At 46.7% G+C, this 26,642-nt stretch overlaps 1 protein-coding gene across 1 annotated transcript in view; it reads left to right on the top strand.

The window, feature by feature from the left end:
- The window catches only part of Cdhr3 (cadherin related family member 3), a 68,474-nt gene extending 42,328 nt beyond the window's left edge, over positions 1–26,146 (top strand). The window contains exons 9-20 of the mRNA XM_085830128.1: positions 6,622–6,793; positions 7,979–8,081; positions 9,221–9,319; positions 11,264–11,490; positions 13,779–13,950; positions 15,306–15,550; positions 18,040–18,221; positions 20,182–20,195; positions 21,664–21,695; positions 23,939–23,987; positions 25,445–25,596; positions 25,849–26,146. Of these exons, the coding sequence (XP_085686254.1) occupies positions 6,622–6,793; positions 7,979–8,081; positions 9,221–9,319; positions 11,264–11,490; positions 13,779–13,950; positions 15,306–15,550; positions 18,040–18,221; positions 20,182–20,195; positions 21,664–21,695; positions 23,939–23,987; positions 25,445–25,593 (1,444 nt within the window). The 3' untranslated portion in view covers positions 25,594–25,596; positions 25,849–26,146. The remainder of the gene's footprint in view (positions 1–6,621; positions 6,794–7,978; positions 8,082–9,220; positions 9,320–11,263; positions 11,491–13,778; positions 13,951–15,305; positions 15,551–18,039; positions 18,222–20,181; positions 20,196–21,663; positions 21,696–23,938; positions 23,988–25,444; positions 25,597–25,848) is intronic.
- Positions 26,147–26,642: the final 496 nt, after the last annotated feature.

Genomic DNA, 26,642 nt, shown 5'->3' with positions numbered 1-26,642 from the left:
GATCAACTTCCTCAACAAAGCGGCGAAGAACTCTATCCCCAAGCTTCAGGTCCCTTCTTTTGAGAAGTTCTTTTAATGAAGTTTGTACTGATTGAGAAGCCCCCATGATACTCTAAAGGAGACTGCAGTTAAGAACTTCAATTTAACACAACCTTCTATGTTCACAAAAGAAGAGGGCTAGGAACCATACAACCAAGGCCACGAGGACGATGATTAAAGCCTCGGGCAATCCCTCCCACGGCCCAGTTAGTTGAAGGGAGTGTGAAAGGGTCAGGTAAAATTCAGGCATACCTTTCCGAGACGTAGTTCCTGCAGTTCTGGACCCTCCCCGTCACCGGGGGATCTCCGACGGTGCTCGCGATGTTCTTCTGTTCTTCGTTTTCCCGGGATTTCGGCACCAGATGTGAGTGTTCTCTGAATCGCCCGCGAATGAGGACACCACACACGATAGGGTTCTTCTGCAGCAAGCTTTATGCGTCTTGAGAGGGAGAGCATAAGCTTCACAACCGGAGACCCCAGGCAGTCCGAGCCCCTCCCTTTTATAAGAAATTCTCCCCGCCTCGGACGTAGCAAGCCATGATTGGCTCAACACTGATCACCCCATCCCTGAGGCGGAGCTGCCCGGGGCGGGGATTTCCAGCGCAGGCGCAAACTAGGTGTTTACTAGTTGGTGCTGAGGAAATGACTCAGCACCGGAAGATTAGCGGCGCCCCACAGAAGTCTGAATGGGGTCAGTTTGGGGGTGGAGTGCATCTCAGCAATGACCCTTTGTGGGCAGAGTGCCTGCATCTGAAGTGAAACTGAGTATCAGAACTGGCCTCTGTTTTGATGACCTTATTGGCAGAGTCTCTTGGGGTATCTTTAACTGGTTTTTTTTTTCTGGGTTTGCTCCTGGTGATTTTGGGCAGATTTAATACATAGCATGGCCATGCAAAAGGCAAAGAGCCTTGACAAAGACCATCCGGGCTTATCAATAGCTATTATGTTCATTTGACCAGCTTCCCCCTTTTCACAACTTTCATGCTCTACTCAGTGCTAGGGGATCTGTGTTGTGGCTCTCAGTCTGTCTGGACACATTTCAGATCCACCATGTGCCTCACCCTATGCCCCTTCTTTGCAGACCATCTTCTCTTGACCAATGGGGGAGCTTTCATAAAAAGGGGAAGAGTGAGGCTGGGGATGGTTTATCAACTGCCCCCTTTCAACCCTGCACCCATCGTGTTCTGAGTGGCTCAGTTCTTGTAAGGTAGCCCTTTGCACACAGTACTTCTAGTTCCTAGATTCCAGTTTTAGGGACTTCTCCCTCCACTGGTACTTCCCAGTCTCTGTGTGGCAAGGATGCTCCAGGCTTATTAGAGCTGAGAGATGTGCCAGCCCTTTGCAATCATCTCTTTACTGAGTCTCCTAGAAGTATCCTCATTTGCTATCTACTTCCTGCTAAGGCCCTGGCTAACCCAGTCACAGGCCAAACCATGTTGTAGACTGGGGACTGGGGAGGCTTGTGGAGGGCACATAGCCTGGGCAGCAGTCACCAGGTCATGGATGTCCTTCTAGTAGACTACTCAACCAACTTGAGCATTCAAGATGCTCAGTCTCTTAGATGGGAGGGATGGGGGCCATAGATAATTAGGGTGTGGCTTACACAACATCACGCACAAATTAAGCCCATACTCTGCTAAAGGAAGTCTGGACCCTAGAGATGGAATGGAATTTTGCAGACTCACCCACTTCCCTTGAAAATCTACATCTACACTAGCCCTCTGCAGTGGTCCAAGTGTATCCTGGGGAAGTCTTCTCTTGCTATCCTAAGCCCTCAGGCTCTTCTCTGTTCCTTTGCACGGAGTGTCTCAGTGCCTGGAGCAGACTATGCTGTCTCAATCCCCTTTGTTTATTTTCTCTTTTTCTCAAATAAGTTCATTGAATTTTCTGGCTTCCTGCGGTCCAGAGTCCCCTGAGATGATAGGACAATTTCCAAACAGAGTTCCATATTACCTGGTAAAATCACATTTTGAATATTATAGGTCATCCAGGCAAGTCCACAGAGTCCTGATCTTCTCTCCAAATTATTCCTGAAGTCCATCACAGTAAATCAGTAACTATGCTAACTATATTCACTATTGAAGATAATTCCAAATAGTGAGACCATCCCGTCACCTCCAGGCTTTTCCAGGGAGGGTAACTCTCAGCTGGGCTGTTGAAGGCTTAGACGTGAGGCAGGACCATGAAATGGCTTGTTTCTTTGAGCTGGAAAATGGAAATCCTCACTTCAAGAGTTCAGCCTGTATGTCCCCACCCCACCCCTCAACCCCAACCTCGGCTCCGTGGGACTAAGGAGCCCTGTCCAGTGTACTCACCATCCTATCTTTAATCCCTTCTCCATCCCAGCCGTTACAATGCCAGGCACACGAGCAAAACAAAACCACAGGACAAGGAAAACGGAGCTCCACGGCCTCTGACATTTATACTAGAACACTGTGACTTTTGAAGTGATAGGCTAGGGAGTGGGTGGGCTGGGAGCCAGCATTCATTAACAGGAGCAGCTGGGGGAGAGCTGGAGGCTCAGCGTCTGGGGAGCGAGCGTGTGTGTGTGTGGGGGGGGGGGGCGCGGGACACAGTCGGGAGGAGGCAGGTCCTTACAAGCTCCCGTGGCCTGTAGCTTTCCCAGGTTGATGATGAATGAGCCCAGGGCTCCAGTGGAGGCGCCAAAGGCAGCTAGATGGCCACTGCTCGGGTTGTAAATTGCAGAACACTTGGCTGAGTGTTTTGCACGCTGCTGGGGAGCAGGAGGTGGATTCGGAAGCTGTTGGGCACAGTCACCATTGCCCAGGGAGGGCCCCAGGGTTCTGAGGGCTGTGAGGGAGAGCAGCAGCATAGCAGCTTCCCTGAGAGGAAGGAAGGATCGATGGGTGATGGATGAGGGGGCGTGGCTTCCCAAGAGAAATGTTTGTAGGAAAAATACCCAGAGAAATGAAAGACCATGTCAGAACTGCTGATGTAGTTTAAAGTGTGTGCCTAGCATGTAACAGGCAGAGAGAGAGAGAGAGAGAGAGAGAGAGAGAGAGAGAGAGAGAGAGAGAGAGAGAGAGAAGAGAGGGAGAGAATCTGGCACCAGGATCCCAAATTCTCTAGATGATGCGCTCTCCCAGTTCTGCAGTATTCTTATCAAACCTTAGATCCAGAAACATCTATGACCTAGATCTACGTGATAGCATTATGGGGAACTCACCACAGATGACCACTTAGATATAGTGTGTAGCCAATACAAATTCCATTTATTCAAACTGGATGGGGCCACACCCAAGTGGGCATGGACCTAGGTGTAGCCCCAAGTATCCAGAACATGGAGTGTTTTAAGGCAGAAACCATGCCCTGCTTCTCTCTCAGAAGCTGCAGGGGCCTTCCCAGAAGTAAGCCCTTTGAAGCAGGCAGCTTCTCGGAAGCAAAGATATGGGATTGGCTAGAGGGGTTCCACAGAAACTGGCAGCTTACAGAAGCTGAAATAAGCTAGCTAGGACATCCTCATCTTTGGTTGGGTAGCTGGGATTTTCCATCCAGGGGATCAAAATCTAGTTAAACCCAAAGTGGCCTCAGCAAGGAGACAAGATGGAAGAGCTTCTGCACTGCCTTGCCCCATCACAACAGAGCTTCAGGTTTGCAATGATCCTAGCAGACACGAAAGACTCATGCCCAGAGGCTTTAGCTTTCTTAGATAAGCCTTGAACCCCCTCCAAACTCCTCTTTGCAAGGGTACAGACCTCTTGGAGACAATGGAATTAGAGATACTTCTTAAAGCACACAGTAGTATTCAATACGTCCCTATTCGAAGAATCAATGACTAAAACCATGGCATTGCACAGTGACAGCAGAAACAAAACGGCAGATGTGCTTTCTGTCAGTGTGGTCTTGTCAACACACGGGGACAGCTGTGCCCTCTCTAGCAAGCAGATGCTGTTAATGGTCACAGCCTAACACTATCCTTGCTCCACTGTTACTGAGCTGTCACAGAAGAGGCTGTAGAGTGCAGAAGGAGTATACTTTGGTTGTAGAGAGATGATACCAAGAATCAGAGGACTTTACACCCTGTCGTAGTCTGAGTGCTCTGAGAACCAGATGCAATCCTTTCCCACTCCAAGTCCTATGAATAGGCCCAGCCCAAACCTCCATCCCTAATCCACCTTCCTTTGACCAGAGACCAACCATGTCCCACCAGAACCAAAAGAGCTACCAGATGACCCATAGGATGGCGAGCAACAGTAAATGCTGATATTTCATGTCACTGGGGTTGGGGTCAGTGTGTCATGTAGCAAAAGCTAATGCCTGTTTTGAATATGGAAAAGGAGAAACTGGAAATGTGAGCACAGACCTCTACAGACTGAAGCCTTCAGAAGTTGGTTTTCCTCAGTCTCTCTAACCACGCTTGGCTAGGCCAGAGGTTGAGGCTAGGACTTCAGAGTTGACCCTTAGTAAATGTCTTTTGATTAAAAGAGAAATAGGAGAAAAGAAAGGAAGAAAAAAGAAAGAATAAAGACAGATGGACAGAAAGAAGGAAGGAAGGAAGGAAGGAAGGAAGGAAGGAAGGAAGGAAGGAAGGAAAGGAAGGAAGGGGAAATGTGAGCCCTGTATTAAAGATTCTATGATAACAAATGGTAGAAGTCCATGATTATGGAGAGTTAAAGTGTTGCAAGCCAAAGCCAAATTATCTTGGGCTACATCCAGTCCCTTTGAAAGTCATTTGTGGCCCACCTGTGTTTGATCTAACATCCTTGTGACGATCAAAACTTTAAAATGTATTCCTAGCAGGACACTGGCTTCCACCAATCTGAAACCAAAGAACACCATCAGATAACATCTGAAAGGTATTGCAGTTTCCCCCGCTTTTCTGTAACCCACCTGCGGGCCCCACCAGTGTATTTGATAAATACTTTGAACATGACTTTTTTGTTCCATAGTGACCCTCATAGAGCCACTTCCACAGCATTCCATGATATTTGGAGGACCGTGAGTTTGTGAGTTTGTGCTGTTGGACTGTGACCCCAGATAAACTCTCTCTTATTCCCTCTGAACTGAGAACAATGGGTTTGTCTCAACAATGGGAGGAATTGAGATGTGCCTCTAGGACACTGAAGCCTCCAGGACAAATGTCAAGGAACTTCCAATCTTTGAAGAATGCGAGCTGAGGGATTTTCTCTCAAGTTAAAACTCCAGCAGTCAGCATTAGGATTTAGCAGCAGAGGACCTTGGTTTGTCAGAGCTAAGGAATGCAGCAACAGAAATTTACTGCAAGAGGTTTACTGGGGAGGGAGGTATACAGAAGCTGCCTCTGAACAAGGGTGAAAGGGAAAAAAGAGGCCCAGTAGAGAAAGCACTGGCTTCTTATAACGGGGTATAGTGCATCTGCATAGAGCAACTGTGGAAGTGTGTCACATTTTGGCTGCTGCTGCTGACAAAGGCACTGTTGCTGGGTTACTGGTGGCGGGGTATGTGCGGAAGGTTTTCCAGCCTGGGTGTGGAAATCTCATTTCTCTTGTGTTTTTCACAGCCATGTTCTTACATGCTACCATTCATTCATCTCACAAATATTTATTGACAGGGCAAAGAACAAAGCCCTCGAATAGTATATATTCTAGGTGGAAGTAGACAATACACAGGCTGAAAAGTAAAATACGTAGCGTGTTGGATAAGTTCTAAGAATTGCAAATAAAGAGGCAAACAACAGATGAAACAGTGGATAGGAATCATTAATATTTTTTAAAAGAATGTGACATTAGCTTAGATACTCAAGGAAATGTAAGGAGGGTATTCGTCCGTTTTCCATCTCGATAATGAACACCAAAGAAAGATTAGTTCAGCTCACAGTTTCGGAGATTTCAGAAGGTAATAATAGGTGGGCCCCACTGCTTTGGACCCTATAGCAAGATAACAAATTATGGTAGGAGCCCACAATAGGGTAAAACCATGCCCCTCGTGACTGGGGATTGAAAGAGAGAAAAGGGTGGAGTCCCGCAGTCCAGTCTAGGGGCATGCCGATGTAACTGGATTTACTTTCGGATGGCTCCGCCCTTTAGAGATTCCACCACCTCCCAAGAGCACCCTCCTAGGGACCGAGCTATTGCTATGTGAGACTCTGAGGAGCACTCTGGAGAGCTGCCGGAGGAGGGAGGAGCGTTCCAAACACAGGAGCAATGACCCTGGGGCTAGAGCCTTGGTGGCCTATGTAAGGAGCAACTGGAGGCCAGAATGGTGGGCGGAGCTGGAGGGGGCGGGGCGTAAATAAGGAGGAGCTGAGGTCAGAAAGATTAAGTAGGAGCCTGGGAGAAGAGTCCCACGGCCTGAAGTTAGGATGGTGACTGAATGGAGGTCACCTAGCTTGTCAGTTCTCAGGAGCATACTGTCATGACCTGACACTAGCAAGATACCTCTGACTGTTGTGTTAAAAGCACTCAGAAAGGACGCGGGGGGGGGGGGGGCAGAATTGGTGAGACCAGTAAGGATGATACTGTGACAGCCAAGAACCTGTCGAACAGAAAATGAAGTAGAGGTATCTAGCTTCTGCCTAGGTTAGGAGGCCTACTCAGTTGCCATTTGTTAGGGGGAAAATATTGAATTATGTCTTTTTGCCAGCATTATGTTGCCTGAAAGAGCAGCCAACGGGACGTTGCTTTTGGACCTGAACAAGTTCTGCTTTGATGATGACAGCGAAGCTCCAAACAACAAATTCAACTTTACCACGCCATCTGGAGCGGGGAGCAGCCGCAGATTTTCACAGCATCCAGCTGGCTCTGGGAGAATTGTGGTCAGTTTATGGTCACTGTATCATTAAAAGGACACCGGGGAAGCTGGTCCAACATGCATGGTGCTTTTGCTATCCTGCAGAGAGAAATTTGCAAGGCAGTCCCCTCTCAGAGCCGCGGTAACAGAGAGACTTAATGGTGGCTGTGTGTTCCTGGGAGCTCTTTATTTTACCCAGACTTCAGTATCGTTCATTACACAGAGCTGTGCTGGGGTGCTCAGGACTTTGCGTGACTTGTGTTTGCATTCGGTTTAGTGAGCCGTTGTAGACACGGCAGTGCCCTCTGCACACCATCTCCTCTGTTATTTAAGTGCCTGCTCCTCAAATGAGGTACAAGGGAGAGAAAGCGGGGCCTGGGCCATCTTGATGGATTCTGCGTCACTGGACACCAGAGGCCCTACAGAGAGTCAAACAAGGAGCAGTCAGAAAGTATGCGCAGGGGCAAAGGCAGATTGTGTGGGCAGGCATGAAAGGCAGGGCTCAACAAGCTTGTGAGGTCTCTGCTTCACACCGGGATCCTGCATAGGGTGTGGGGAAAAGAGCAAAAAGGAAGGGCGGGGCAAGTGGGCGGGACTTGAGGGGTGTTTCCCGCGGACCTTGGGCATGAGAGCAAGTTACCCACTACTTTCCTCCTCAGCCTGCCTCCTTTCTTACCTCCAAGCCATCTTCAATCCCTTAGAGAGTAATGGTATCATTAAAAAACTAATTTCTATTTTGGGGAAATTCATATTTTTCTTAGGTTCTTAATCCATGTCCACCGTTTTAAAATGTAGGGGGCACTGAAGAGCACCACCATGTTAACAGTCTGCTATAGCTTTCTTGTTTCTTTTCTATGTGTTTTTGTGTATCTCTATATATTTGTATAAGTATGTTAAATAAGGGAACTATTCCTGTATAAAAGATTCGGTATTGGGCTTTTCTCCCACTGACCTGAAAGGCTGAGCTTTGTTTGTTGGACAGAAGTGCCCGGTATGTGGGCATCCTTGGAGACATGTTTCTCTGCTGCTAAATCCTGAGGAAGTTCTCTAGCAGTGTTACAGTACAATCTCACAGCTCCTCAAGTGCCCTAGCAAATGCTTTCCCAAAGGATGCTGGCAATTTACATGGCCACTAACTGTATGAAAACGGACCTGGCAGTTCAATAATGGGCTGTTTGTGCCATGTAACGTATTATCTGTTTTGACCTAGTTGACTGGTGATCTAGACTATGAAAATCCAAGCAACCTCGCCGTTGGCAATGAGTACAATGTGATAATCCAAGTGCAGGATGCTGCTCCTCCATACTACAAAAGCAAGTACCTTTGTGACTTACTCCACATGGCATCCCCGTGGGCATCAATGGCCAAACTGTACTCACTACTTCTAGGTTTGGGGCACAGAGCCTCCCTGTTACACCAATTGGTCCCCGATAGCTTCTTCCTCTTGGCCGAGTTACAGTACTCGAGTGTTCTTCAGTCTTGCTCCTTTCCCATTCGGCTTCACCGTTTCTGTCAGTGATTTTATTTTTGGAAATGCAAGTGCCAATGTACCATTCCCTGTCAAGTTCATGGTTAAACTCTTGGGTTTGGCACACAGCACTTCTATGACCTGGCTACTGCCTTACTCAGTGGCTGCACCTCCCCACTCCCTCCAACTTCCCTTCTCTTCAACTGCACCAAATCACTTGCAAGAGAGAGAATCAAGGAGCTTTATACCGAGGTGGTTTTGGACGTGGCTAGAACTCTTCCTCCCATTCCATGCTCCTCCCCTTTCTGCACTATCCTAATTCCTCACTGTCCCTCTCTCCATACCACCCCATACCTCACTGTCCACCATTAGGCACTAGTCCCCACTGCACACTCTCCCATCTCACACTTCCCCCATTCCAAACCATCCCCACCCCACACTCTCCCCTATTGCATACCATCCCCCATCCCATACCATTCCCCATTCCATACCATCCCCCATTCCATACCATCCCCCATCCCATACCATCCCCCATCCCATACCATCCCCATCCCACACTATCCCCCATTCCATACCATCCCCCATTCCATACCATCCCCATCCCACACTCTCCCCTATTCTATACCATCCCCCAATCCACACTCTCCCCTATTCCATACCATCCCCCATCCCATACCATCCCCCATTCCATACCATCCCCCATCCCACACTATCCCCCACTCCACACTCTCCCTCACCCCACACTGCCCCTGTCTTCATACTGCCCACTTGCCCCTGTCAATCATTGTCAGGATCATCTCAGACTTTCTCCTCCGGGTTCTATAGTGGCTTGTATTTGTGTCAGAGCACCTACAACTTAGCGTCTTGAAGCCAGGTTTCCACCTGTATCCCCGAGCCCACGCACATCAGGAGGTACTTTCAAAATGCTCAGTGAACAAACGAGTACAGGTTGTGACTTGGATTTGTGTCTATTTCCATTTTTAGAAAGCATCTACATCTCTATCCTAACAAGCCCAGAAAATGAATTTCCTCTCATCTTTGAAAGACCATCCTACGTGTTTGATGTGCCAGAGGGAAGACCAGGTAGGTAGGGACCAAGTCCCAAGTCGTAGACTCTTGCCGGGCTTCATCTGACTTCAGGCTCTTCATGACTTCTCCCTCTCCCTCTGCCCCCTTTCTTCCTCTCCACCCCACTCTTGAGTTGCTCTTGCCACTGCTGAGACCTCCAGGTGAAACATGGATTTTGAAAACTTGATTAAACTGCATTTCTCTGAATGCCTTGATTGCTTCCTTTTCTGTCTGCTTTATTCTGTTCATCCTACAGTCCCTGGTGTTGGGAACTGAAGTTTTTCTTGGTCTCTTCTGTGGTTTTTAACCAGCTCACTGGTTCACCAGATGGAATTTCCAACTAGGGAAAAGATTTACCACTTCTCTAGTTTCTTTATTTACAGGCAAAGCAAGAGCACTTCCTCCTCCTTCGTTAGTTCATTGGCAGTCTTACTCCCTGCCTTTATAATAGTACTTTGATTTTCATGAGCTATTGTCCCATCAAGAAAAAATTCTTATGACTGACATAGTGGCACATGCCTGTAATCCTAGCACTTGGGAAGTGAAGGCAAGAGGAACAGGAGTTCAGAGCCATCTGCTCTTACATATCAAGTTCAAAGTCAGCATGGACTATGTGAGACCCTGTGAGAAAACACACAAACACAGGGTGGGGAGACAGAGATAATAGGTAGATAGATAGATAGATAGATAGATAGATAGATAGATAGATAGATAGATAGATAGATAGATAGATTAGATAGATAGATAGATAGATAGATAGATAGATAGATAGATAGATAGATAGATAGATAGATTAGATAGATAGATAGATAGATAGATAGATAGATAGATAGATAGATAGATAGATAGATAGATAGATAGATAGATAGATAGATAATAGGAAACAAGAACACACACGTGAAAGAGAGAGGGGAGAGAGAGAGAGACAGACAGAGACAGAAACAAAAACAGAGAAAAATCCTTGCTCCCAGCTTCAGTTTCTCTTCATTTTCTCCGACTTGAAGATAATAAGTGTTAGCTTTCTATGTTATCTAGCATATTCTGTCAAATATAACAGATGCATCCCACCCTTGTACCTTGAGATCTCGGGCTTTTCTTCTATAATGAAAAACAGAACCAAATCAAAAGCAGAGCCTCCTCCAATTACTCCGGCTCATTTTATTCTCCTTGTGACAATCTCTATTTTCTGACATGATGTCTCAAAACAGAGCACAAAAAGATGATCCAGGGAGCCCATTTTGCTCCTTATACTTTGCCCAGTGTATTCTACATATTGAACAGGACCAAATATTTAATAAATCCCCCGATCTCACTACTGTGACTTTGGCCTTCTTCCAAAGGTCACACACGTGATGCTAGCCTGTAGGAGTGTATAACAGAGTCTCCCTCCAACAAGAACATAATTTATGATAAAGAACAACTGCAAAACAAGAACTTCAGCAGCCGTACCAACTCTTGTAAAAATAAGTAGAAATAACTAAATTTAAGCATCTACACTCGGTATTCACCAAGTGCTATGTTCTTTTTCTAGATACTTATTTATTTGCATTTTATGTGTATGAATGCTTTGCCTGCGAGTATGTTAGTGCATTGTGTGAGTGCCTGGTGCCTGCAGAGGCCAGAAGAGGGAGTCAGATCTCCCCAAACTGTAGTTACAGGTTGTTGCAAGCTGCCATGTAGGTGCTGACAATCAATCTGGGTCCTCTGAAAGAGCACCACTGAGACACCACCTCTCCAGTCCCAATAGCTCATTCTAGAAAATTTGAAAAGTGCAAGAGGTTTTTAGACAGTGCTACTGTTAAAGGTTGGGAGTGGGGATGGCATGCTTGTTTGTGTCATTCAAACTTACTATATAAACACACAGACTTGTGACAACTAGGAAGCTTCTAACAGTCTGTCAATGGCAGTGAGGATACCTCCCCCCAGGTCAGTACTAATAGGCATAATCTATTCCTGCAGCTAGAACCCAGATTGGGCAGGTGCGAGCTACTGATGCAGACTTCCCCCGGAGTCCAGTGGTGTATTCCGTATCCAGAGGAGGGTCCAGCCTCCAGTACCCAAACATATTTTGGATTAACCCCAAGACAGGAGAACTCCAACTAATAACTCAAGCAGACCATGAAACCACTTCTGTCTACATTCTCACGGTCGAGGCCACTAACGGCGAGGACAGGAGCTCAGTCACTGTGAGTGTGGCTGTTGGGTCTCTTAACGTTCACTCAGCTGGTTGACTTGGGGTCTCCACTCCCTCAGCATGTGGCTACGGCAGAATGGGCAAGTGAAGAGAAAAGTGAAAAACATTCCCAGGACATAAAGATCCGAACTATTTGAGGCTTACATTTGTGAGCAATTGAGAGATGCACTAAGACTGATGGCAAGACACTGGCATATCTACTGAAGCCACAAAGCCACTTGGTGGAACAAAGCTCCTCCTAGGGCACTTTAGATCTTGCTTTTCTTCTATGGGTTGGTGGTGAGTGGCAAGCTGCCAGCGCATTTGGTTAATCTCTTCCTGAAGCAGCCTTGCCTGTTTCTGCCCCACCCCATGCACACCTGACAGAGTAGATATTACAGTGACCCCGTGACTCAACCTTGTACCATGATGATAAAATCACATAGTGACTATGGCTGAAGTAAAGAGAGGTACCCTTTGGGTCCTGGTGCTGAAGACTTAAGCCCATCTGTTTGTGCCTTTAGTGAAGATGGCATGTGGTGGGAATATGTGTTTTAGATAATGCTTACATTTCAAGAGTCAGGAAGCAAGGAGAGAACAGGACTGGGTCTCACCATCCCTTTGAGTCCCCTCAATGACCTGTGGACCTCCCACAAGCCTATACCTCCCATAGTACCTGGCACTACACAGCAGTACCAGATTGGGTACAAGCCTTACCCACATCCAAACCATCACAGATGCCTGCCGAGCCACTGCTTCTCAGAGGTCCATGTTGAGGCTGTTGTTGAATGCAGATTCTCGCACACAAGTGTGTGGAGTTCACATACCACACCAGACATGTTTCCGAGGAGTGCTGGTGCCTCCCACAAGCACCCCGTGAGTCCCTGGTGTGTCTGTGGGATGATTGTTAGGATGATCTAAGAGCTATGTGATGGCCATAAAGATCCATTAGTGAAGGGGAAAGGTATAAGGGGGGCAACCTAGCTGGCAGCCCTGTGTGGGAGGGACAGCAATGGGCTTGCAGCGAAGAGGATGAATTCATTCCTTAGTCATGCTCCCAATTTTCTGAGAGGGTATGGACAAGATTTATCTCTGTGACCCTATTTCTATGGAAAGTCATGTGAGTAACGAGGGCCGGGTAGTTCGGTTCCTCTGGCGACCTGTGTTGAGTTAATGGGATGGTGTGCTCAGAGATTCAGGAGGCTCAATATTCCTATCCAGGGAAAGTTGGAGTTGATTGCTGTGTTTGCTAGGGTGCCTGTTTTTCTTTTTTTAAAAGATGGAAATGAATGGACTCCACTCTGGAAGCTAACTAGAGTGAATATTTCAATTTCCTCCCAGTATTAGAAATAGCTGAAACCCCTCCATTTCAAAAAGAGAATGAATATGGCTCAAAATTCATAAGCCTTTAAATAGCGTGATGAGCCTAAATGATCACATAAGTCCCTTCCAGGACTGAAAATGTGGGGTCCTCTGCTGGCCAGTGTTCCAGTCAGTTCACCAGACCTGAGACACAGCAATGAGAGATCTACATGACTGCTTGTGGCATGCCAGCTGGGGACTCAGTGTAGGTCTGTCAGCCCAGGCTACAGGTAAGACTGTGGCAAAACCAGGAGGCCGGGCTGCATGGCACAGTCAACTGCAGAACATAACAGATACTGCCTGGGCCCCACCCTCCAGGGACCCCAAGTGGACCCAAGAAATAGATCCAGGGTTGAGAACCATTGTGATGTACACCAAAGGTAGAGACTGATTGCTGGTTCACAAGGGACAGTGCGCGCGCACACACACACACACACACACACACACACACACACACACACAGAGAGACAGAGAGAGACAGAGAGAGAGAGCTGCACATGCATACACATAGCAGAGAAGCTAACAGCAAAGGATTTGGATCAAGACAAAAACCACACTAAAATCTTAGCTCAGCCTCTCACTATTTATTTGAATGGTTCTTTGTCAATTACTTGCTATCTCTGAGTTCCCTTTTTTCTCATCTCTAGACAGGAGCTATCATGTTCTCTCTAACACATGAGGTTAAATCAATGAATTCATGCAAATTCCATATCCCACACAGTGAATGCTCGGTGCATTTTCGCTCTTAAGGCTTGGGCTGATGAAACAGCTCAGCAAATAAAGGTGATTGCTGCCAAGCCTGAAAACTTGAGTTTGATCACTGGGGGCCACATCGTGATAGGAAAGAATGTCCAACCACAAGTTGACCTCTGCACCCCTATCTCTACACACACCGACTAGCATGTAATAATATTCTAAACCACCTTCCTGCTGTTCTAGGTTACTGTGAACATCCTTGGAGAAAATGACGAAAAGCCAGTATGTACTCCAAATTTTTACTTCATGGCCATCCCAGTGGATCTAAAAGTTGGCACAAACATTCAGAATTTCAAGCTGACGTGCACTGACCTTGATTCTAGCCCCAGTTCTTTTCGATACTCCATTGGCTCAGGTACTGGACTCAGTATCAACAATCCTGGGCCATTCCAGAAGGAACAAGGCAGTGGGTCTTAGATTATACACTGCGGTGGGCACAGTGCTGGGGAGGGCGTATTTTACATGAAGAATCCAAGCGTCCCTGTGCTTCCCAGCGCTATCAGCTTCTCTGTCTCATCTAGTCCATCCGGATATTCCCACAACCAGACTCACCCCCACATGGTGTTGCAAAGCCCCAGGAAGGATGAATCATTTTAATAGAATGCTCTCCCCAAATTCCCAGAATATATTGAATATAATATTTTTTTATTTCCTCTCTTCAACTACCTCTTTTCCTGGAAAAGTGCCGTGGGGGGAAGGGACTCCCAGGCCTCTCTGGGGATAAGAATAGATTAAATAGATTAAATGCGTTCTGAAACATGTCCTCAGCAACACTGCTCTGCTCCATTCATTCTCTCTCTTTAAAAATATGCCATTGTGGGAAGGAGGGGGGGAAAGAGCACCCCTCAATGGAAATGAGACCAAAATAGCTCCTCTAATGAAGTGCTGGGGCCAGAGATTTAAACCCCAATAAGCAGAGCAATTCCACATGAAAGACTCAAAATCCGCCTCTGCCACCCCGCTGAGCCTGGCAAAGCAGTGGGAAACCTCTGAGCTGGTGTGCCACAAAACCCAGGGGCAGATAGCGCCTGGAGACCTCAGCTGCCTGCTGAGGATGGAGCTAATCCACACTGAGTGTCCCGGACTTTATGGAGCCTTGCGCTGCTGAGGAAGTAAAAACTGCATCATCTGCTCCATTTCCTGGTTTTTCAGCCAGTAATGACTCTGGAGATACTGGAGGATGAGCAAGAGCCATGCTTGGGCTGGCGTTCTTCTTGCCCTGGGTACCTTCAAGTTGTGGGTCCCAACAGAGCTGTGTGCGTGTGTGTGTGTGTGTGTGTGTGTGTGTGTGTGTGTAGGAGGCAGTTTGGGTGAATTCACAAGAACCTGGACCTGAACTCCTTGTGATATCAGGAGGTGCTTTCCTTTAGAGGACTTCAGGACCCTTGACACCAGGATGGCCAGACAGGCTCCACACAGGTATAAGGCGAGCATGGTCCATGGTTAGGGATATGGTTCAATCTGCTGTCTTGCTGCCCACACACCAGGATAATTAACTCTCTCCCTGGTGGCTCTAAGACAGGGGCACTGTGGCTTCTTCTCCAGTATATCCTCACTTGCAGGATATCACAGACTCAACCCTGTTACATATAAAAAAAATTAAAGTGTAGACATTTAAGGGAATAAAAACAAATGTAGTTTTCTTCTGTATCTTTATTTTATCCTCTTTTCTATTCATTTACCAACATTCATGGGTCAAATCTCCTTTAGGCAACATCAACAATCATTTCACCTTCTCTCCCAATGCCGGCTCCAACATCACGCGCCTGCTGCTGGCTTCCCGCTTTGACTACAGCAGCCTTGATACTGTCTGGGACTACCAGCTGCTTGTCCACATTACTGATGACAACTTGCTGTCTGGCAGCACAAAAGCCAAGGCTCTTGTTGAAACAGGGACAGTGACTCTGAGTGTTAAAGTCATTCCTCATCCAACCACAACCATCACCACTCCCAGGGTAAGGATGTGGGACCTGGAATCTGCAGCCATGAGTCCTTAGGATGTATAGCAGTGGAACCCTTTGACCCAGAAGTGTGAGGCAGACAGAAAAACAAAACAAAACAAACAAGCAAAACGTTGAGGCATTTGTTTGGAAGGGCCATGGATTCGCTGATGGGAATCTGTGTAAGAGCTCAGACTCAGAGCCACTGACTTCTCACAGAAAAGAAAAATGTGAGCTGTGGTGGTGGCACATGCCTTTAACCTTAGCCCTCAGGAAGCAGAGGTGAGTGGATCTCTGTGAATTTGAACACAGCCTGCCTGGGCTTCAGAGGAAGTTTCAGGATAGCCAAAGATACCTAAAAAGAAAATAAAGAGAGGGGTGGGAAAGAAAAAGCAAAAAGAGGAAGAAGACTGTTTCTATGTGAGGATATGTTTTAGAGCAAAGGTTGTCCACTGTGGTAGACTGCACCACTGTGGGAAAGCTCTCGCAGTGTAGGGAGGTAAGGAGAGGTGAGGAACTTAAATTAGAAAATGTTACTTTCACTCATAGAATTTGAATGGGCCTGTATCGAGGGAGGGCATCAGGACAGAGAGGGTGCATTTTTTCCTCCTCCTGTATTCCCCCATCCTTTTCCTCCTCACCTTCCCCTCCCCCCTCCCTGACATCCCCCTCCAGTTAGAAAATGGCCTATGAATGACTCTGCTTCTCAGAGTCTTGCCAATGGCTGGCAACATTCACCTCTCCTTTTTTGCAGTCATTCGACCCCAATAACAGGGTGGTGATGGCATGCAGCTTGAATCCCAGCAGGCAGAGGCAGGCAGATCTCCAAGTCTGAGGCTAGCCTGGTCTACAGAGTGAGTTTCAGAACAGCCAGGGCTACACAGAGAAAACCTGTCTGAACATACACACACACACACACACACACACACACACACACACACACACATACACACACGAAACCAAACAAACAGAAAGCAAAAGGAAAAAGAAAAAAAAGTAGACCTCAGTGAGTAGAGAGCAGGGTAGACCCGTTGGCTTTCTTTTGCATAGCAGGGACCAGCCTGACAGAGAAACCGGAAAGAAGGAAGCATTGACTTTGGTTCATAATTTTAGTAGGCTCACAGCCATGGTTGCTTGCCATGGACACTTGGACAAAGCATCATAGCAGCAGGAGTGTGTGGTGGAGGAGCCCCCTCACCTCATGGTCACAAGAAGCAGCAAGCTGGGAGGAGCCAGGAAGCAGGTCTAGCCTGTGCAGGTGCACTCTCATCAAGGGTGCCTGTGGCTAGGCCCCGCCCCCTAAACTGGGGGAGGGGCTTCATTTTTAATTGCAGGTTTCTTTATGTTTTGTTTATGCTCATGTGTATATGCTTGCATGTGTGTATATGCGTCACATAAATGTAGATGCCCACGGAGGCCAGAAGAGGGCACTGGGTTTCATGGAACTGGAGTCACAGGCCATTGTGTCACCTGATGTGGACAATAGGTGCTCTTAACTGCTGAGCCACCTCTCCAGCTTCTGCTTTTGAGATTTTTATGGCATTTATTTATTTACTTATCTATTGTGTGTGCATGTGTGTATTTGTATGTGTGTGTATGCGTGTGCATGTGTGTGTGCATATGTGTGTGCATATGTGTGTATATATGTGTGTGCATGTGTGTGTACATATGTGTATATATGTGTGTGTGTGCATATGTATTTATATGTGTGTGTGTGCATGTGCATGCGCACACGCAAGCATGTATACACCCCACATGTGTGGACATAAGAGGACAACTTGCATATTCTCTGCATACCAGGTGGGCTCTAGGAATCGCACCTAACCACTGGGGCTGGCAGCAAGCAAGCTCCTTGTCCTACGGAGCCTGTGGGGTTCCATTCTCAAACCACAGCAAACACTGAGGACCTTTGCAGTGGGGAGAGCTGGCAGGCGCTCCTTAGGAAGAAACTGCCTAGTCTCTTAGGTTTACAGCATAACCAACCTCGACATTTCCAATTCCGAGATCTTCATGACTCGTTGGTTATCTGTCTCCCGCTCTGGGAAACAGATTCGGAACTTGAAGTCTCACTGTGATCACAGCCCACTCCTCTGGCAGTGGCAGCTGGATCGAGCGAACACCGAAAAGCTTACAAGGTATAAAAAAATAAAACAGCTTTCATGGCTCCTGCCTTCCCAGTGAGAGACAATGGCTAAATTAGTCCCTGGATTATGCTGCGTTGCAACAGAGAAATAGCTTGTGGACCTTGTAGACGTGAGGGAGGGGAAGAGAGACAGACAGTGCACTTAAGTCAGGAACTGATACGCAGTTCCCCAGTTTTTTTTTGGGTTCTGATCTAATGGACAGAAAATAAAGAGGCCAAGGCTAGAAGCAGGAACTACAGTCTCACAGAGGTTGGGTCTGCAGAATAGGAGGGAAAGGTGGCCTAGACACTTTACACACTGCAATGCTGAATGTCAAAGACACTTCCTCTCCTCTCAACCTCCCCTTCTCTGCCCTCCAAGCCCAGGATTACCTACCAGATCCGCAGGGAAAACATGTACTCCCCATCTGCATGGTATGTGCCGTTCATCGTCACTCTGGGATCCATACTTCTTCTTGGTCTTCTGGGGTCCCTGATGGTGCTGCTGTCCAAAGCAGTCTACAGACATTGCTCCTCTACAACCAGGAGAGACAGAAAACCTCTGTAAGTTCTAGTGGACTGTGACTTTCCTTGGTTTTGTTTTTGTTTTTGTTTGTTTGCTTGCTTGGGTTTGCTTTGGTTTTGTACAGGGCAGGGTACCCAGCTTGAAGGGGAGAATAGGAGATGAACAGAAAGAATTCTAGCTGCCCTTGGGCCTGGGGTACCCACTTTGTCACCTGTAGGGCCAGGACCCTGGCCTTTGGCTTTCTCTGGCAGCTTACCCTGGCCCTGACAGGATTTAGTGAGTGGGTTTCCAGTGACCTTAGCCTAGACAAGCGTTCCTGAACCTCCCCTCCCCCACCCCCCGTGAGTGCAGCAGAGCACAATGCAGTCTCCTCTGCAGGGTATTTATAGGCAGGGATGGGAGTAAAGGAAGCAAAACCAATCACTATCAACACAGCAGATTAGAAAATTAAACTTTGAGTATCAGTGACCCACTCAGGCCTTTATGTCATTAGACCATGTTTGCTCTCTTCCATAAGACTCTCATTTCCCACCATCTTGGAAACACACAGTAATTGCATGCCAGGTTTCTCTAACCCCCCCCCCCCAACTCTTCACTTGCTCAGACACGTGATTCTTAAGAGAACCTGTGCCTGTCACAGACTTCTCTTGGGGCCAGATTTATTCTTAGTAATTCTTACAGCCAGAGCACAATGACTGTGAGCCAGGCTTTTTTGGAGTTGGTCAAGTTCCAGGTTCAAATCTAAGCTCCCTCATTTTCTGGGCAGCTGACTTTGGGCACATGAAACTCTAAGTATCAGCTTCCTCCTCAGCAGAACTAACCAAGCAAAGTCAGAGAGAGCACTGGTCAGCGTTTCTGACGCCGAGCGAATGCTTCCATCGCACAGCAACAGTTTTGAAGTTGCTGCTGTTTTAACTTCATAGCCAAGACCCAGTGAGCTCATGATTTTAGACCCCAAATGCCCAAATGTCCTGGGAGCTGGATGTCCTGACACTCGGGACCTCTTGTTGGCAAAAAAAGAAAAGAATAATAAGACTCAAATGCCTCTTTAGAGTATTTGAAGATTAACTATCACTACCAAGTAGTTTTACATGTCTGGGTGTGAGATGGTTTAAAAGACATTAGCTTAAAGCTGTGCATTGCACTCCACTGTATTTATTGGGAGAAGTTTGCACTACTGGCAGCCTTGACTTTCAGTAAGAAATCCTTGAACAACTACTGAAATGTAAAAACACATTTTTGTTTGTACTCTGTTTACAAATGATTTTGAGAAAGACAGAAAAAAACACCCTACCTTGTTTCTAAAAGGGTCATTTTTTTTAAGCACAAAGGATAATGATCTCACATATGGGATTTGAGTCAGCATTCTTAAAAGATGTTGCAATAGACATTGCAACATACATGCAATGTGGCTAGGTGGTGAATATGAACCTTGAACCTGATTGTTCTATTTGAATTCTAAATACAGATTTCATCATAGCCCAATGCAAAAGAGAAAATAGCTAAATATTCAGACTCAGACTTGTAGTCTCAGAAAGTTAGTGGTACCATGTAGCAGTCAACACTTGTCAAATAGTGGGGAATAACAGTTGAGTCTTTTTCCCCCTAAGGTTTTTATGAGAAGGGCATTAAGACCCAGTCCAGCTCTTTCATGTTACAGGAAACTGAAGCTGTCAGTCCTCTAGCCTCCCTGCTGCGACATGGGCAAAGAAGAACGGGCTGGTGGTCTCACTGGACTGGTTTTGCCCTCACCAAAGTCACTCTATTCCCTGGAGTTGTAAGAAGCAATAGTTTCAAACTTCTAGACTCTCTGTAGCTCCAGGCTACCAACTGCTTGGTTTAGAACAGCTAGTAGCCAGAACCTTTTGATCTCTATCCCTGGCCCATTTTTAAACTAGTCCCCAAATTCCAAGAATGCCTGGAGGCCCTACACTATCATGTGTGCATATCTATGTGGAGTACTGTCCAGTCAACTAATGCTTATCCTTTCCCCCATAGGACAAAGAAAAGAGGTATGTACAGTGCATGTTCTCACCGTTGCTTTGCTGTCTTTTGCTTGCTCTGTTATACTACGCTAAAAGGCTCTACTGTGGGTACAATCAGGGAATATCCATGTCTTTCATAGGGAAGCACAGAGCATCTATTGCTGGAGCAAGGAAGGGCATGGTGAAGGGTTGAGGATGCAGGGTGAAGGATGAGGGATACAGGATTCAGTGTGCAGGATGAACGATGCAGGGTGCAGGGTGCAGGGTGGAAGGTGGAGGATTCAAGGTCAGGGTGCAGGGAGAAGGATGCAGGGTGCAAGGTGCAGGGTGCTTTTGGCTTACTTGGTTCACTCACTTGGGCCTTGTCTACTTTCTACCCATGTTCATCTCTAGCCGGCTCAGTTTAATCATCTAGGTCTATCTCCCATGGAACCTAGTTTATCTGTAGTAGGGACATGCGTTACACACAGCCAGCATTTCCTGACTGCTGCAATGGAGCGGGTGGCTGCTCCCAAGGACAGTGATGCTCTGTCTTGAACAAGTGCCTCTTCTGAAAGAACACTGACATGCTCTTTTCAGATTGTAATGGATTTGATCATTGTTCATATAGTTCATTAGGTCAAACTAGTTAATTGGTAAATTGAGCAAGATCTACTGAGAGCTCCAAGCCCAAGAGATTATCTATCCTAACCCAGACGAAGAGTTGTCACCTCAAGGCTACTCCAAGTTAAGTGGGGAGACAGGACATAGAATTTACAATTCTCTAATTAAAAAATAAATGTTTGCTTAAGTCATTGTATCCATGGGGGTATGTTGATATGCACAAAGTATATAAATGCAGGGTTCAAGTTTTGATTATAATGGTTTTTTATTACATAGAGGGAGCGTATCATAATACCAGAAATGTCATAGACTGCCTAGATTTCTAGTTTTTTAAAAATAGATTTATTCATTTCATGTTGTGTGAGGTTTGACCTGTATGTGTTTATATGCATGCTGGATGCCCTCAGAGGTCAGAAGAGGGCATTGGAGCCCTTGGAGTGGAGTGGTGGATGGTTGTGAGCCACCATGTGGGTGCCGGGAATCAAACCTGGGTCCTTTGCAAGAGCAACAACTGCTCTTTACCACTAAGCCATCTCTGCAGCCAAACTCAGTTACTTTTAGTCAAGATGTAAGGAATGGATGTCAAACAGCCCTTGTTATGAACATATAGTTTGACAGCTTATTAATAATCTAGGGAAAGTTTTGAAATTTTAATCATGTGTTAGCCATAAATGTGTATGTTTTCTAAGAAAACTGAAAGCTGTCAAGTAACAGGTCTGCAGACAAAAACAAACCAAACAAATAAAACAACAATAAAACAAAAACAAAACCTTTTCAATGTCTGTAAGACTGAAGTCAAACCCTGCTCAGGGAAATCCCATTGTGGGTGGAATGTTAAGGTCAATTTAGCATCTAAGAAGCTTCAATGCTGATCTGTTCTTTTTCTCTGCAGACACAAAAAGAATGAATAGAGAGGCCATGGTGGTAAGTGTGGTCAGCCACAGGAACCTTGCCTGGGTAGTGTCACTCTGTCTCTGTCTACACACATAGAGAAACCAGGCCCTGGAAGAGTATTTATGCATTCTGGGAGGTTCATGCATTTGGCTGCTGACATAGCTTGCTGCATTGCAAGATCCTGATAGGATTCCTTCCCTCACTGGACATGTCTGCTCATATATTTGCTCTAGGTTTCATAAATATTGAGTTGTGCTCTCCAACAAGGTGCTTGGGGAAGCAGAGCTTAAGGACCAGAACAGGTGCTGCAATAATCCACAGGATTTAATTTTTCTCAACTCTTCTACTGCCTTGCAAGAAAGTGACAGAGAAAGTCCACAGCTTGGGTCTACTGACCCCTTAGCCACACGATCCTGTGGATCCCCAAGCCTCTGGAAACTTTAGATTCCTCATCATGAAATGAGAGGAAGGACAGCCACTCTGAGACAATAGCTGGGGAAATCCCATGAAAACTGCCAGCTGTCTCACTATGTGCAGCACACAGGCTGGCTAGAGTCACACCTTCACTCTCTTGCTTTTCTACTGCTGTGATAAATCATTAAAGCAACTTAAGTGATTTATTTGGGGCTCACAGTTCCAAAGGGTTTGAGTCCATGTGGGAAGCATGGCAACGGGCAGGCAGGCATGGCACTGGGGCAGTCGTAGCTGAGGGTTAGTTACATCTTGAGATGCAACCACTGGAGAGAGAGGGAGAGGGGTGGGAGATTTAGTGGGGAAGGGAATGGCATGGGCTTTTAAAACCTGAAAGCCCACCCCCAGTGACACATCTTATTCAACAAGGCCACACCTCCTAATCGTTCCCAAACAGTTCTACCAAGGAGGACCAAGTAATCAAACATAAGAGCTTATGAAGGCCATTCTCACTCAAACCAGCACTCACATCTTACTCTCTTCTGCTTTCTCTTACTGAGCTTGATAGACTCATTGGGAAGAAATAAAACTTGATAACTTCCCTTATCTCTTCTCTGATTCCCCCATGACAAACCTTGTTATGATTTAAGACACATACTTTTGGTAAATATGTATCATGGGGAGGGGTGGCCATCAGTGCAGCTAAAGGAAGATCTTTGATTTGCACTCAATATCTTAGTGCTTCTACTTTCAGGTTAGTCTACTAATGGGAAGAAGAATTAGCCCTGGGACTCCAAGGTCTCACTATCTAAAAGAAGCACCCTAGGGTACCTGGGTAATGCCACTCATAGATGGCCTTAAAACTATGCCACATTGATAAATAAATAAATCCTCGTGACATAAAATGTGGAGCTTTTTAGATGGTCTAGTAGTTGAAACACATGAGATTCTCACTTCTTCTCTTCAGCATCCAAGAGCTATGGGGAAGTGGATAGATGGTACCTATAAGGGAAACCCACATTGCAAAGACCGCTGCTCCCTAAATAGCTTCTTGCTAGCATGCTGAAGACCTTGTTTTTGCCACTTTGTGTGTGTGCGTGTGTGTGGGGGGGTATCTTATAGTGAAAAGCTGCCCACGGACTGGGGACAGGCACCTTAGACAGAGTTCAGATCTATCTGAGGGATGGCACACAATACCGATCATGGAGGGTGGGGCTTAGGGAAGACCTGGCTTTGGTTCTGTTGGTTTTGTGGGGGGCAAGGTAGGTAGCTGCAGGGCAGTACGCGGCAGGGATGCCAAGGCTCCAGGTAAGAGCTCCTGAGGGCCTACTTCCGACGCTGCCTGGCAGCGATGCCCCAAGAGATGTGAATCTTAGTCTAAGTCACTTTGCATTTCAACTCTTGCTTTTACATAGCTTAGGTAGTATTTTTCTCAGGATTCTTTTTTAACCCATAAGTCTGGATTAATTGCCCGCCACCCGTGTTCCATGGCATCCAACACTCCTCCTAGCATAGCCATGTGTCTTCATTGTAGCCCCTGTTGGTCAGTGGCAAATTATGTAGACAGATGTACCTGCTTGGTTCACCGTGGTGTCCCTAACATATGGCCCAGTGGATGTCGAATAAATCAATATTATCAAAGCTTGCTTTGGGCAAGAAAAGCCAGGCATGGTGGTGAAAGCAGGAAAGGCAGACTTGGCTACATTTCAAGTTCAAGACTAGTCTGGGCTTAGCCTTGTCCCCCCCCCCCCATAAATGAATAAATAAAACAAGTCTTTCCTGAGGAGCTTAGCCTGTGAGGATGGGTAGCCTTGGCTGGGGAGAACCTTGGAATTGTGTTTGAAGCAGTCTCTTTGCCTTAGGAATCTATCCAGATGAACTCTGTCTTTGATGGAGAAGCCGTAGATCCAGGTAACCAAAAGACAATTCCACCTAAGGGGATTGCTTCATGTGTTCTGGGCTAGAAGAGTCCGGAAGTGTGTCTAGGGTCCTTTTAAGTACTGGTCAGCACCTTGGCCACTCATCCAAGGTGAGGCTGACCGTTTTGGGCTGTAACACAGCTGAGTTGGGTGCCCAGTGGAGCTGGGACAGACTTGTGGGCGTGGCTTGCCTGCGTACCTCAGCGCTTCCTTCCCACCTGCAGGCTCGCTCTCTAGGGTGTCATTTCCTCCCCCACTGCCTATTTACAAACTAGTATAAGAAACTAGTAAATTCAAGAAGTCACATTCTTTTCCCTGCTCACGGATCGATCCTCTCTCACCTACCCGATCCTTCCTGCACGCGTCTGGTGCCGTCTTATTAGTAGCAGAAGTGGTAAGTTTGGCTCCCCCACCCCCAGACCGGGGCCAAGAATTTGGTTGACATGATGAACATAAGGTAAAGCTGGCCTCCAGAGCTCTCATTGCCCCCCCTGAAATCAGCTCCAAATTTAGCTCCTTTACACACATCCCTCGGCTTACAAAGGCTCAATTATAGACGTGAATAAAGGGAAGGAAACCAAATTCAGGAGGCAAGTGTGTTGGCTCCCTGCCACCCTCATATGCAAACGGCGGCGGCGGCTCCAGTCTTCGGAAGGAGGATGGCTCCTCTCCAGTGAGAAGCTGCTGCTGTTGGAATTAAATTTCCCTCTATTATTAGGTACTTGTTACCATAATGTGCCCACATTAGCATAAGTGCTGGTGGGATCCTGAGCCGAGAGAGGCCACTTGTGCTGCTTTGCAGTGGCAGGAGCCCGGCTTGCCGCAAACCCAGGCTTACAAAGAGAAGCCAGGGAGAGGACTTTTGCAGTTCTTATGTGCCCGAGAGAAGAAAGAGGGAAGAAAGGAGCCAACTGGCCTAATGTGAACAAACGCATCAATTAGTGTCTGCTGGCTCCCACACAATTAAAATGGCCGCCCCTCCTCATCCCCAGATCAGTTTGTCTGTGTTACACTCTCTGCCAGCCCGGTGGATTCAATGACCTCTGCACTTATTTAATGAATTCCTCTCCTTACGGTGGATACAAGAATCTTTTAAAAACAAAAATAAATCAGATCCTAATGGGCAACCCCACTAGAAATTGAACCTAATTTATTGGATGGTCACAAGGAACGAGGAAATTTCCATGGCCCTCTCATCTTGCTGAGCCTGCAAACCTTCCTATCTAGAGATGCCCGAGTGCCTGGGCTGCACAGCTTGGAGGAGAGGCGGGCATGGAAAGGCTGTCTGGGCTCCTCACAAACTGCCTTTCACCTCGGGAGGGAGGGATTACATCTCCTAGCCTTCCTCACCCCTCCCCAGTCATCAGCACAGAACAGAGGAGAAGTGGGTGCAAACAAAATTGTTTAATTTTTTTGTTTCCTATGATTGCTTTATTATCTGCCCTCTAGTGACCGGGGAAATATATGAATTCAACTCAAAAACTGGTGCCAGGAGGTGGAAAGGCCCATTAACCCAGCTGCCGAATTGGCCGGAGCCCAGTAGCCAGCACAGAGGCACAGCTGGAGAAGCACCAGTCCCTAAACACGCAGGGAGATAACAGGTGTGTGTTTGCCAGCCCCCTCACCAAGGGCCGGGGCAAGCCTGTGTGGGCGGTGGAGGCGGGGAGTAGCTCCTTAAATTCCACAGGGACAGTATCAGTGTTTGGTACAGGCGCACGGACATGGGCTAAAGGGATGCAGGCAACCAGAGTCCCAAGTAGGGATCTGCAAAAACATTTAAAAATAGTTCTGAAGTGGGGTTTGATAACATAATGGTCCTTTTCTGAAATGGCACAGGGATTGTTTCTCTCTAGGCTCACAGCTCCCTGGGTTCATCATCATCAGAGTGTCTACATTTGAATGCCAAGTTACCCCCTTTCTTCATTCTCCACAGTGGCAGCCAGGAAGTACTTTCGGCTCAGCAACCCCACCTCATTTCCTCTAACACGTCTGTCCTGTGTTCACTTATAAATAGAGCTCAAGGTTTAGAGAGAGATGGCTCAGTGGTTAGGAGCACTGACTGCTCTTCCAGATGTCTTGAGTTCAATTCTCAGCAACCACATGGTGGCTCCAATGCTCTCTTCTGGTGTGTCTGAAGAGAGCAACAGTGTACTCCAATACATTAAATAAATAAATAAATAAATAAATAAATACAGCTCAACATTGTATGCCTTTGCAAAAGACATAGATGGTACAACGTGAGCCATTTATTTGGGAAGAAGAAATATGATGTTCTTGTTTTATTTTACTTTGTTTTATTTGGCGGTATCTTGCATTTGGCAAAGCATGCCGCTCTGAGTTGTTCACCCTGTTAGTATGCAGGCATCTCCCAGAGACAACCACTATTCTCTTCATCGTTATAGATTAGTTTTGCCTTTTAAAAACTCATAAAAGTGGGAGACCGTCTTGAGCCCAGCGGTGATCCAGTTCTTCTGTACCTGATGCCCTTCTACGTCTTTGCCCCAGTGGGAGGAGGCAGAGCCATGGCTGGACACGGTCGCAGAGCTCTAAGATGGTGGCTCCAGCATCAAAGACTGAGAGGTCCCGTTGCCCTGCTTCCTTGATGACTCTTGGGATTGTCGGTCCTTTTCATTTTAGCTATTCAAAT

Source organism: Mus caroli, unplaced genomic scaffold, assembly GCF_978045245.1.
Source record: "Mus caroli unplaced genomic scaffold, Mus_caroli_1 scaffold_14, whole genome shotgun sequence".
Classification (NCBI taxonomy): domain Eukaryota; kingdom Metazoa; phylum Chordata; class Mammalia; order Rodentia; family Muridae; genus Mus; species Mus caroli.
The sequence above is the reverse complement of the archived record's forward strand: the minus strand, read 5'-3'. Positions and strand labels throughout refer to the sequence as shown.